Here is a 12,620-nt window from a genome sequence, read left to right as displayed (position 1 = left end):
TTTCTGAGAAGTTGAGGAGTGAGCCCAGACACTGTGTTTATACTCGATATTCTCAACCATCCTGAAAAATTTACTGAAGAAATTGCAGGATTGAAAATGAAAAGAATAAGTGAAGAGGGCACCGAGGGAAGCAGTCAACCACAAAGCTGTACATATACCTAAGGCCCCACTTCCCTCCACGAAGTAAGATGGTTGCTAGAGCAGCCCGAATCCAGCTTTTCTCTAGGGGTAAAATTAGCCCCTAGGAGTCCTATTCCTGATGCTTTATTTCACTGCCTCATGTTATGCCCACAAGAGTTCACTGGCAGCAGACACAGTGAGGATGGTAGAATGAATGAGCATGGGCCAGAAGTCAGGCACGAGGGCTCTAATTTCTGCTCTACATCTAGCTAGCTGTGTGACCTTGATCAAATGCCCCCACTCTCTGGGTTCCCTTTCTCTAACTGGGTTGGGTCTCATGTGCCCTGAGATCCTCCCTGCTCTCCCATTTGAGGACAACATGGCTCTGTTGCAGTTAGACTAAACTCTAAGCACAAAGTCCTGAGTTTGGGATATATCTTGGTTAGAGTCCAGCCCTTATCCCCTCTCAGCCTCAATCTTCCCATCTGGAGAATGGATGTACTAGTTCCATCTCACAGTGCAGGGGTGAGGATCCAGTGAGAGGCTGCCTGGGACCCTGCAGAGGAATACACTATGCATGATACAGTATTGCAGTTATAATCCTTTCCATGGCATCGCGCAGTGCTTTCTCACACAGAAAGGACTGCCTCTTGTTTAACTCAGAGGGAAGAGTGGACTAGTGATGACGGACTCACCTTTCTGACACTTATTCCCAGAGAAAGGAGCCAGGCAGCTGCATGTGAAGGTGCTCCCATGGACGAGGCAGTCCCCACCATGTTCACAGGGGTTGGGCTGGCATGGATCTAAGACACACAGGAAGAAGGCAATGTTGGTAAGGAAAGGCAGGTGAGAAGCGCCCCCCTCCAGATTTTTCATCAAATTTCAGTCTCCTGCCCCAAATGAGAGAGTAACTACTGAGCCAGAAACTGGGGAAAGGAGGAAAACATATGTTGTCCCTAAACAGCACGGAAAACTGCAGTCACCTGACCAGAGAGAGGGATTCAGGTTAGTGAGAGGAGAGGCGAGAAGGAACCACGACTGTCTCCCCTCGGCCTGGCTTTGGACGGGGCCTTTCTCATTGAGAAACTCCCCTTTTCCCTCATCAGTGTTTTTCTCCTCCCAGTCTTGCTGGGAGTGCCACAGGGTCTGTCTCTGATGCTGAAGGTATTTCACAAGCCTGAAGACCTCCCCTACTTCCAGTGCCCAGGGGTGGAGGTCAGGAGTGGGGAAAGAAAACCCACCCCTAATGAAACGCAAGCTTTCTGAACATCAGGAGAGAAGACCAAAGGCAAGAGGGTGACAGAAGAATTGGCGGCTAGGAGGAAATGACCCAGTGGCCTTCATCTTTCTTCAACTACTTGTTCAGTTAGATTTTGTCATATTTCATCTGTGCCTGTGGCTTTTCATGGTTGTCTGAATGGATCTTCCCTTGGGGAATTCTTTATCCTTCTGTTCACACACATTGTTCTTTGGTTCAGGAACTAGGATCCCTGGGCCCTGCTCTTGTTTTGATGGTCCCTTCTGATGTTCCCCCATGCCCTGTATCTTGGCCCTGCCTTCCAGGCCACTTTGCACAGTTACACAGCTTTTATTCCAGCTGCTAAGTGCTTTCCATTCCTTCTCCTGGTTTAGTCACATGGCATTGCTTGAACCCAGCTTCTTATTTTCTTTTCTGTCCCACTGCTTGGGTTAAGAAGCCACAAAAACAAAAACAAGTGTGGTAGGAGCACATGTGTGTGAATACACACACACACATATGCACACACACACACACAATCTAACAATTGTGGAAAACTTCTAAAGAGTGAAGGGAGAAAGAAAAAGTGGAAGGGAAGGAAAAGTCCTGGCAAAGGCATGAGGGAAGGAAAGTCCCAAAGCTGAATGTGTACATGCTACAGTCTGGTACTCAAGGCTGACATGGACTTCCTGCATCCTTAGGGTCTGACCTGTAATCTAAGCTATGGGAGTGATTTTGAATACAGCTGCTATTCACAGCATCAGGAAACCTGGACAATGCTGCATTAACTTGCTGCATGACCTTGGCCAAGTCAGCTCCTCTCTTAGCCTCACTTACCTCATCTGTCATTTGAGGGTAGGGGAGATGGTCTCTAAGAACTTCCCCAGTCCTCATAGCATATGAATCTAACAGAAAAAAAAGCCAGTCCAAATAATTTCTTCCATAGCTATTTCACAATACTGGCTAGAGAGGCGGAGAGAGAGGCCCTTGCATGTGGTCCCACATACACTCCGCTCTGACCTTCTCCCAGGAGAGTCCCTGAAAGAGATTTGGTACCTACCGGTTTGGTCGTCAGTGTAGTACCAGTCAGGATTCTCAGCGTGGGTAAGTGTGCTACTGGTGTTCTCTTCCTCATTATAATCCTCGTAGCTGTAATCATACTGGTCAGGGGTCCAGTCTGCAGGGATGGTAACAGGACAGAAGAAATCCTAATCATTACACTCAAATAGGCCAGCATTTTATTTAGTTGGACACCTTTTCCCCAAAGAATTCAAAGTCCTGCAGGAGGAATCATGTGTCTCTCCAGCTCTGCACAGTGAGGGGAGTGGAAAGGAGGGCTCAGGCTTTGCATCTTTTCACTTGGGGGACGCTATGACCCGGCAAGGTAGTGTTGACATTTAGCAGGGTCATGAGCACCTGATTGGAAGTGAAGAGATGAAGCGAAGTCCAGCTTTCTACTCCCTTGAACTTAGGTAAGCCAACTGTATTATCAAGTCTTGATTTTCTCATCTTTGAACAGCAGGAAGAGGATTGGGACCTAGCACGTCTACAGGGTCCTACATGGGGTCTGCCCGGGGTCAGATCACACTATACTTGAGTGCCTGGTTGCCTCATCCTGTGGATAATATTTCTTGATGGGACTTCATTAGTCACCAAGCTGAATGAAATCAAAGAAAACTCATCATTTTTCTTTTGGTCATGGTCAAGCATTATCTACAGAGTCATTTTAACAGATAACATTTTTTGAGCCTTTATTATGTACCATGCCCTGTGCTAAGCACTTTACATGCACCATCTAACTTCATCTTCATAAAAACCTAGGAGGTGTATTGTTCACTCTAAGTTGAGAAACCTGAGGCTGACAGAGATTGAGTAACTTGGCCAAGGTCACATAGTTACTAAAGGGCAGGATATGAACTATGGCAGTTTGTCTCCATACAACCCCTAAATCTCACTAGCTCAACTGTAGCACTCAACTGTTTCAACTGGGGTCTTACATTGCCTTGGATACTCCCACACTTACCCTTGGGAAAATGTGTCCCACCATCCCCATTGACTATCCAGCCTGCTCATTAGGAATTTCCCAAGGATAACCTTATAAAAGTTCATGGATCTTGCCTACAGTTGTAAACCTCACACTAGACTGGTCATTGGGAAAAAAAACAGGTATGTGTAAGGTTGCCTGGACTCAAGCTCTATGCTCTCTGGGGCCTTGGCGAGGAGATCCTGGTAGCTCTGTGGCTGGTAGGTCTGTGGAAGTTTGGGATTTGAAGAAAGTCAGGTTGACTTTGCTCTCTCCAGCCGGCGGGAGTATGGCAAGTCGGCAAGTTGAAGCTGCAAGGAAGCTGTCCAGAGATGCATATGATAATGAGGCGCGAGCAAATGCAGATAGCTGACTTGAAAAGGCACTCCTACGGAGCCAGCTGATGGCTTGGAGGATGGCACTTTACCTAAGCCTGATTATCAACCACATTATCTTACTCGTCTCTCAGTCATTCTGTTAGAGTCTTTATCTCTCTGGCTTTTGAAAAATCGACTTTTGCACAATAGCTGTTTTATATTTCCCATTAAAATGGAACTAGCTTTTTATTTCTTTTTTGAATACGCCAACTCTGGTTTCTTGCCAAAGTTTCACCTCATTTATCACAGTGTCAAGTCAAGACTCCCTTGGCTTGCTCATTATTTCTCCCGAAGTGCTTTTCCCCACTATGAAAATGCTCCCGGGGGAGGCCACCTTTTTAGGGCTGAGGATCCAGGTTGAAGATAAGGCCATTGTCTTCCTGGAGCAAATAAAGTTTTCCTCCATCTAGCGTGATAAAGCAGAGAAAGAGAGGGAGAATATGAGGAAAAAAATGTTTTTCTGAGTTTGACATGAAAGATTTCAAACTGACATTTAGGAGAGACAATGGGGTTTGATAAGGAGCTGATTGCATTGCTTAGTTATTTCTTTTTCTTTGAAGAATTTATTTTTGTTTTTCCAACAGGTGTTTATAGATAAATGCCCTTCAGGTTGCTTCTGTAATTTCTCCCATCTCTCCCACAGGTTGGCAGTCAGACCAGCTAATCTTGGCAAGGCCATTAAGAATTACTTCTTTTGCAGATATTTAGAAATGGGGAAGATTCTGATGTAGATGGTATGGTGTGACTTTTCCAGGTGACGAGGGATGAATGAAATGTCTGTTAGAGGATTTTGACTTGAATCCAGACCTATTAACAAGGTCTGCTTACCTCTCAGTGAAGCCAAAGAAGAAATAAAACACATAGGCTTTGAATCATATTCCTGCTAAGAAAGGCTTCCTATTCTCTAGGGCCCATGGGCCTCAGTCAAGATGGACAGAACGAGCAGAGCTCAGTGGCTCCAGGTAGCCAGGGTGGAAGAAGCCATCCAGCTGGTGGCTGTGCAAGGAAAGTCACCAAGATCCTTTCCATTTGGGATGGGCGGCCATGTGATTTGAAGGTGCTTTACAGGAGCATCATCTGGGAGGGTTTCTCCACTTCCAGGATTAAACCTTATTTTGTCTTTCCCATTATGTTGGCACTTAATGCTATTGTCTGCGTATGTAACTTGTCTTGTGAACCTACAATGGACCAAGTGTTATGCCAGGTGCAGGATGGCATCGGGAATGGTGCAGAGTTATACAAATAAGAGTAGGATGTGGCCTTGTCCTCAAGGAAGCCTCCAGCCAAGGTTGGGTGGGGGATGAAAGCCAGCTAAGGAAGGAGATTAAAGAGTAGTGAAGAGGTGAGGGAGCTAGAAGTGACCAAGTCTAGGCCTGGCGCCCTCAAGTTCCACAGTGAAACTCTGCTTCAGTATGAGCCAATCTGATGACAAAAATAGCCCTTGATTCTCCACCCCTCCCTGCACACACACCCTTTGCAATGTGACTTTTCAGTTTCTCCCACCAAGAGATGGAGTCAGTTTCCCTGCCCCTTGGTTCTGGGTTGGCCTTAGGACATGCTTTGGCCAATAGCATGTGTGATGGAAGGACGGTGTGCCAGCTCAGAGCCTGGGCCTCAAGAAGTCTTGTTCTCTCTCGACTCTGTATCTCTCCCACTCCTGGACCCACATGACTGCCATGTGAACAGTTTGGCCTATTCTGCAAGAGCATATGAGAACATGTGGACAACGGCTGGCCTAGTGGTCCTAGCTGAGGCCTCAGACATATAAGAAAGCCCAGCCAATATTCAGCAAGATAAGAGGCCAGCCAATCTGCCAGCTTCTGCAGACACATGAGCAAGCCCAGTCAAGATCAACTGAGCCCGATGCAGCCCAGAAGAACTGCCCAGCTGAACCCAGCCAAAATTGTCAACCCAAAGAATTGTGACCTAAATACATGGTCAGTGGTTTAAGCTACTAAGTTTGGGGTAGCGTATTATGCAATAATAACAAACCGACACACAGGGCTTGATTGATATTAGATTGCTAATGGGATAAGAATTTTAGTTACAAGAGCATTCCTCTGTGGCCCAGTTGGCTGGAGAGTTTTAAGTGTCATAGCTAGATCTCAGATGGCACCTCTCTTGGGTATTTGGTCTATCTTATTTGTTTCCTCCAACTTGATAGTTAGTTTAAGAGGAAGGGCCATTTCCATTCCTCTTTTAACCCCAGAGTGCCCAGCACAAAGCCCTACCTGTAGTTAATGTATGTGATTGACGGATTTATTTTTCCCTTAGTGGCTAAGCCTTTCTGCTTTCTGATTGGCCTGCATGCAGCTTTGCTGGCTAAAAAAATGTTGTCTGCTTAAAGCAAAGCAAATAGGGAATTTCAGTAAGAAACTGTGTAAGAAATGGGTCAAATGTACTTGGCAAAGAAAATACCTGATGAGCTCTGTAGAGATCTAGAAACTCGTCCACATATTTTCCTGGGTAGAGAGGCACAGCAGCCTGACATAAATTTTGGTTCCACTGGTAGATTGTAGAAAAACAGTTCAGGTTTAAACATAGATTATTTGTGACTTTCTCTAGGCTATAGAAAAGGGAGGAGCTTTGGGAAAGAAAGGGGCAGCTGTTCAAGAATTTTCTATCAGGAATAAAAAGAAATTATTGTGAGTTTGTCTAGTTTTCAGTCTGTTTCTAGAAATTATCAGGAAGGATCATGAGAGTATCCTGAGTTAAGCCAAATTATCCTAATAATAGGTTATAATGTGTTGAGTATTTTCTATGTATCAGACACTAAACTAAATAAATGTGGTTGCCCACAATCTTACTTCACCTTAAAGCAACCCTATGGCATAGGTATTATTATTCCTATTTTGCAGATAAGGAAAAATGAAGGCCAAATGAGATGACATCATAACCCAGGTCTACCTAACTCCAAGTTTTATTTGCCTTTTTACGATCCTGGAATCTCTTATAGGTTTGGGTTTCATGAAACTCCTTAGGTTTTGGCTTTCAGGAAGTAGCATGCATTGGGAAACCTTCTTAAGCACATGCTCCAGGTCCCTTGACCAGGATTAACTCAGTCCATGTTTGGGGTCTCTCAGAAAATGCTCAGAGTTCCTGCGATGGGAGCTTTGCAGCTGCTCTGGTTAAGGAGCTTGCCAGATGTGTGGAACAGAATCAAAATCCCCGGAATGTCGTCCCTGTTGGTGTCATCCATCACTGTGGCACAGACGGCTCCTCTGAGGGCCTCCTCCAAACCCCAGCCCTGTCGGCCTGCATTTGACGCTTCCAATCTGGCTGGCAGGGCAAGCCCAGCAGAGACTCTCGCTGGCAGGCAGTAGGACAGCTGATGGATGGGCTCAGCCTGCATTGCTGGGCAGAGCCAAGCCAGCTTTGAAGAGGCATTTCCACAGGCCTGCTGGCTGTCGTGGCACCTGCTTTGGGGAGATTGGCAGAGTCTGTGCTGTTTGCTGGCTACCTCCTCCACCACCCATTGGGGACTGTGGAGTGGGCACCTTCTGCTCCAGCAAGGCCCTCACCGTGCGCTGTCTCCAGCAAGACCAACCAAAGAAGCAACTTGCCCACGGGCACGAGCACGGGGTCTCTTTCGCCATGCTGTTGTCTAGAGCCAGCAGGGAGCTGACAAATACCATCAAAGCACAACCCCTGTGAGAGGTTAAGTCGGACACTGAACAGGGATGTTTTTAAACTGAATCTACTTTTTGCAAAAAGGCCCAATCTCTACATCTCAGCCCACTCCCTGGAGGCTATGACACCTCGAGATGGACTCTGGATCCCAGGAGAAGTCTGCTTCAGGGTCCCTTCATTTATATACCAAACAGTCTGAAGGTAGTTTCTTGAGGGTTAAATTAAATACTCTTCACTCCCTATAAGAGGTTTTTCAGCCTGCGCTTAAAAAGCCTCCAGTGATGGGAAACTCATTACCTCCTGAGAGCCCAGTGGCCCATTCAGAATTTTGGACAACTCTGATAGTGAGAAAGTTCTTCCTGTTTGCAGATCAAATCTGACCCCGTAGCTCCCAGTCTGTTTGATTAAAGCTATAAATCTATGGGCACATAGGCTAACTCCACTCCCTTTCCATGGTCTCTGTTCAGTAGGGCCACTGCTTACAGTTGCTCAAGTTGTTCACTGCACAATTCCAGGGTGTCATGAACTCACTGTAGATGTCTCTTACAACTTTCTGGCAGCTGGCAGTAAAGTCAAGGGCCCTTGAGTCTTCCGCACTTCTTTTTCTTCCACTGTGTCACCCCATAGCTCCCACAGCCCTGTATCTCTGAAAATCAGACCCAGGGATCCCCTTCAGCAGTGCCTGAGCAATTTGGGCTCAAGGCTGGGGAAGAGGCCACCCTTCCAGCCCCTTGGTCTTGGCTCCTCCCTGGACTCCACGTGTGGGTGGTGGTGTGGCCGTCAGCTAGGGGATAACTCTCTGAAATACGCTCCTTCAGAGGAACTGAACTATGTGTCGTTGAATATCCTTCGTGTTGGGGAAAGACACGGATTTTCTCAAAACCCCACACACCATGCCAATATACATTTCTCTTCAACTCCACAAATATCCTCTGAGCACCTGGGACAGAATGAAGACCTGGCCTCATCTCTCTGCCCATCCAGGGTTTGCTGCTGGACAATATTGACTGTCAAACTGACTTTGGCCCAGTTACTGCCATCTTTGTGCCAAATAAATCCTTGATTCAAGGTTCAGATGTGGCCACAGTCTCCATGTGTTGTCTGCCTGGCTATGGCGCTCTGTGGGTGACCAGCATAGATCTCTACCAGTGGGGTTGTTGGCCTCTGGCCAGATGGAGTGGCGAGCAGAATTTTCTCCACTGCGGCTCAGAGCTGCAAAGGGAGACTCGAACCCAGAGCCAAAGGACTAGGAGTGCATGATGTGGAAGGGGTGGCCCTGCTTAGCTTGCGCACGCTGTGGGCACAAGGCTGAGGACACAGGAAAGGGAGACAATAAGAGAGCGAGTCTGTGAGACAGAGAACCCTTGTGAAGATATAGGACCCACCTGGTGGTAGACATGTCGAGCCTGAGGAAGCAAACCATTTGGGCAGAGAAGACAACGGCAGAGGTGCTGGTGTGAGGGTATCACCAGGGCAGGTCAGCCCGGAGGCCGCCCTCACACAGAAAGAGGTGGAGCGGCCTGCCTGGAGCCATGCATTTTTCATCTCGCCCTCAATTTGCCTCAGCCTTTCACCTCATCTCAGCCTCCAATTCGCTGTGTGGCCAGGAGTAAATTGCTTCCCCTCTAGGCCTCAGTTCTTTATAAAATCAAGGGTTTTAACTACGTAGGCAGTATTTTCCTTGGGATCCTGAGCCTGGGCTCAGCAGTGTCCACAGGAAACTCAAAATTGTGTAAAGCATTGTGGGTGCACAAATTTTGAGGGCAAGTTCTCAAAGGTGCCTGTGACAACCTGGAACCAGTTGAACCCTGAGGTCCCTCCAACACTTCCATACTTAGGCCTCCTTTTCACCAGCCCAGAACCAGCCTGGGATTGGTGGGAAGCCCCAGGGAGATCAGCACACTTACCTGGGTCCAGGCTTTCCAATAAAGACATCAGGGAGAACTGAAAAACAAAACAACACAGCAGATCAGCGTTGAGATGGAGCTCTGCCGGGCGCGCTCCTTAGCTGTCAGCCAGAGGAGATCGTATGGGGTGCAGGTGCACTGCGTGCTTTCTGATGGTTGTGGCTGGGATGGAGGTTGAAGGGAGGGGCGATGGGGTCTATTTGAAGATACACCGCCTCCACCACCACCACCTGTGCCCACTGAGCACTGAAGCATTGTCCTTCTCCACAGCAGGGGTTCGCGTTAGTTGTCTGCACCTGTCCTTGCTTTGGAACACGGCTGCCCAGGTACTGGTGTGCTCGTCAGTTGCAGTGAGTTTCATCTACTCCCTGCCTGATCACACATTGCTGCATTTCATACTTATAACAGCCCTATGAAGAGGCTTGCATCAGCCTTGTTTACAGATGAGAAAATTTGGACTCGGAGGTCACATAGCTGTGATAGGATTCGGAATCCATGCTGAAATCTAGGTGATTTCTTCAGGTGACAGTTCCTGGGGATTGGGGATGGACAGATGCTTAAAACCCTTCAGTGGCTTCTTGTTGTTCTTAGAATAAAATGCAAACACCTGCCATGACCTACAAATCTCCTCCCATACTCCTCCCTCCCATTGCCCCTTACTAAACTTCAGCCACACCTGGCTTCAAAATGGCGCAAGATAAATTCCTCCCACCTCAGGGCCTTGGCAATTATTGTTGCCTCTGCCTGGAAGCCCCCCCTCTATGACCTTCGCTAGGTCTCAGTTTAAGTGTCATCTTCCCTGAAATATCCCATCAATATGACATTTCCCTATCCCCACTGTTTTGTCACTGCACCCGCTTATTCCCTCCATGATCCTTACTGCAGTGCATAGATTTACATTTGTTTATTTGCATGTCACCTGTCTCTCACATCAGACTCTGTCCTCCAGAAAGGCAGGGATTTTGTCTGTTTTGTCATTGATGTATTACCCAATACCTAGCATAGAGCTTGGCACATGGCATTCCTCAAAAAGATTTGCTGAATAAATAAATAATGACATAAATATTTCCTTTAATATGCAGTACTCAACCTGAAAAAGAAAGGATTACTCATTTAATAACTGGAGTATGCTGTCTTCCACTTTAATCAGGGGTCAGCAAATAAGGGCCCTTGGGCCAAGCCTAGCAGTTGTGTTTTTGTAAATAAAGTTTTGTTGGAAAACAACCATGCCTGTTTGTTTATGGCTGCTTTTGTAGAGCGAAAGTATAACCCCAAATATTTACTATCTGACATTTTACAAAGTTTGCTGAACCCTGATTTAAAGAAATGCGAGTTCTACCACTAGACAGCTTTCCCTTTGGGTCTTGGCCGCCAGAAAGCTGAGATCAATGAGACACATCAAGCTAGGCAGTTTGGTATATTTGCTGCTTCTACCCTCTGTAGAATTTCTAATTTTCTGTTTTACTGTAGGCTTCCTTACATGATTTTGGGAATTAGGTAGATGATAAATTAGGAAAGAAAAATAAAAAGAAATAATGCATCCTGATATGATGTACTGAGGATGTAAAATATCAACAGATAGTACTCTTGGCAAAAATAGTTACCCTGAATTTACTCATGAGGAACATGACAGATCCAAATTGTGAGATTCAAATTGCAGGGCATTCTACAAAACACCTAGCCTAGCCTCCAGAAAAACATCAACACCATAAAAGATAAAAAAAGATGGGAGGACTGTATTTTTAGTAAAGGACATGGCAACGAAATGCAGTGTGTGACTCTTAATTGGATCCTGGATTTAAAAACAATGGCAAAAAGGACATTGAGTGCTGTGGTTTGTGCTGACTTGGATATTTGTCCTCTCCAAACCTCATGCTGAAATTTGATCCCCAATATTGGAGGTGGGGCCTCAATGTTGGGGCATAGGGGTGGATCCATTATGAATGGATTAGTGCTCTCCCTCAGGGTAAGCAAGGTTTCACTCTATTAGTTCCTAGGAGAGCTGGTTGTTAAAAAGAGCCTGGCACCTCCATCCCTCCCTCTTGCTTCCCCTCTTGCCATGTGATCTCTGTACACTGGCTCCCCTTTCCCTTCTGCCACGAGTGGAGGCAGCTTGAGGCCCTTGCCAAAAGCAGCTGCCCAATCCTGGACTTTCCAGTCCTCAGAAATCCAAGCCAAATAAACCTCTTTTTTAAAAAAATACATCACCCAGCCTCAGGTATTCCTTTGTAGCAACACAAGATGGACTAAGACACTGAAACAAGTGGGAAATTTGAATATAGACATATTAGACAATATTATTGTGTCAATGTTGACTTTCTTGAGAGTAAACAATGGTATTGTAGTTCTGTAGGAAAATGTACTTATTCTTAAGAGACGCTGGCTGGGCGTGGTGGCTCACGCCTGTAATCCCAGCACTTTGGGAGGCCGAAGTGGGTGGATCACAAGGTCAGGAGATCAAGACCATCCTGGCTAACAGTGAAACCCCATCTCCACTAAAAGTACAAAAAATTAGCTGGATGTGGCGGCGGGCGCCTGTAGTCCCAGCTACTCGGGAGGCTGAGGCAGGAGAATGGGGTGAGCCCAGGAGGCAGAGCTTGCAGCAAGCCAAGATTGTGCCACTGCACTCCAGCCTGGGCTACAGAATGAGACTCCGTCTAAGAAAAAAAAAAAAAAAAAGAGAGAGATGCGTGGTGAAGTATTTAGAGTGATGTCTACAATTTACTTGCAAATGATTCAGCAAACAAACAAACAAAACAACTATACACACAGGAGAATGAGAGACACAGCAACTATAACGACATGTTAACAATTGTGGCATCTATCTGGATGAAGAATATTCATTGCATTATTCTTCCCACTTTTCTGTAGGTTTAAAAAATTACAAAATAACATGTTGGTGAGGGGAAAGGAATGCAAAAAAAGGAAGAGAGGCCATTTGTTATCTGGGACTGTGCCTCTGTCTAATGACTTCCTGGCTAACCACCTCCCCCACACCCTGTTTCTGCAGGCAGTGAGATGGGACAGGTGTTCTGTTTGGGGCTGAGGGTGGGGGTTGGTAGTGGGGAGGCCTGGCAGAGGAAGGGCAGCTTAGGCCTTAGGGGTGCTCCTGGGCTTAGGGTGAAGGATTGCCAGAAATGGGTACCTCTGGGGTTGAGTGCCAGAGAGGTGCCATGAGGGGACCCTAATATGGTTTGGCTGTGTCCCTACGCAAATCTCATCTTGAATTGTAGCTCCCATAATTCCCATGTGTCATAGGAGGGACCATGTGGGAGGTAATTGAATCACGAGGGTGTGTTTTTCCTGTGCTGTTCTCATGATAGTGA

At 46.5% G+C, this 12,620-nt stretch overlaps 1 protein-coding gene across 1 annotated transcript in view; it reads right to left on the bottom strand.

Annotated features, from left to right (window-relative positions):
- Window positions 1–12,620, bottom strand: part of HABP2 (hyaluronan binding protein 2) — a 36,916-nt gene that overhangs the window by 13,088 nt on the left and 11,208 nt on the right. Inside the window, exons 2-4 of the mRNA XM_508042.8 lie at window positions 9,295–9,331; window positions 2,418–2,534; window positions 816–923 (exon numbers count right to left, since the gene is read on the bottom strand). Of these exons, the coding sequence (XP_508042.2) occupies window positions 816–923; window positions 2,418–2,534; window positions 9,295–9,331 (262 nt within the window). The remainder of the gene's footprint in view (window positions 1–815; window positions 924–2,417; window positions 2,535–9,294; window positions 9,332–12,620) is intronic.

This window comes from Pan troglodytes, chromosome 8 (genome assembly GCF_028858775.2).
Source record: "Pan troglodytes isolate AG18354 chromosome 8, NHGRI_mPanTro3-v2.0_pri, whole genome shotgun sequence".
NCBI lineage: Eukaryota > Metazoa > Chordata > Mammalia > Primates > Hominidae > Pan > Pan troglodytes.
This window is presented reverse-complemented; position numbering and strand designations above follow the sequence as displayed.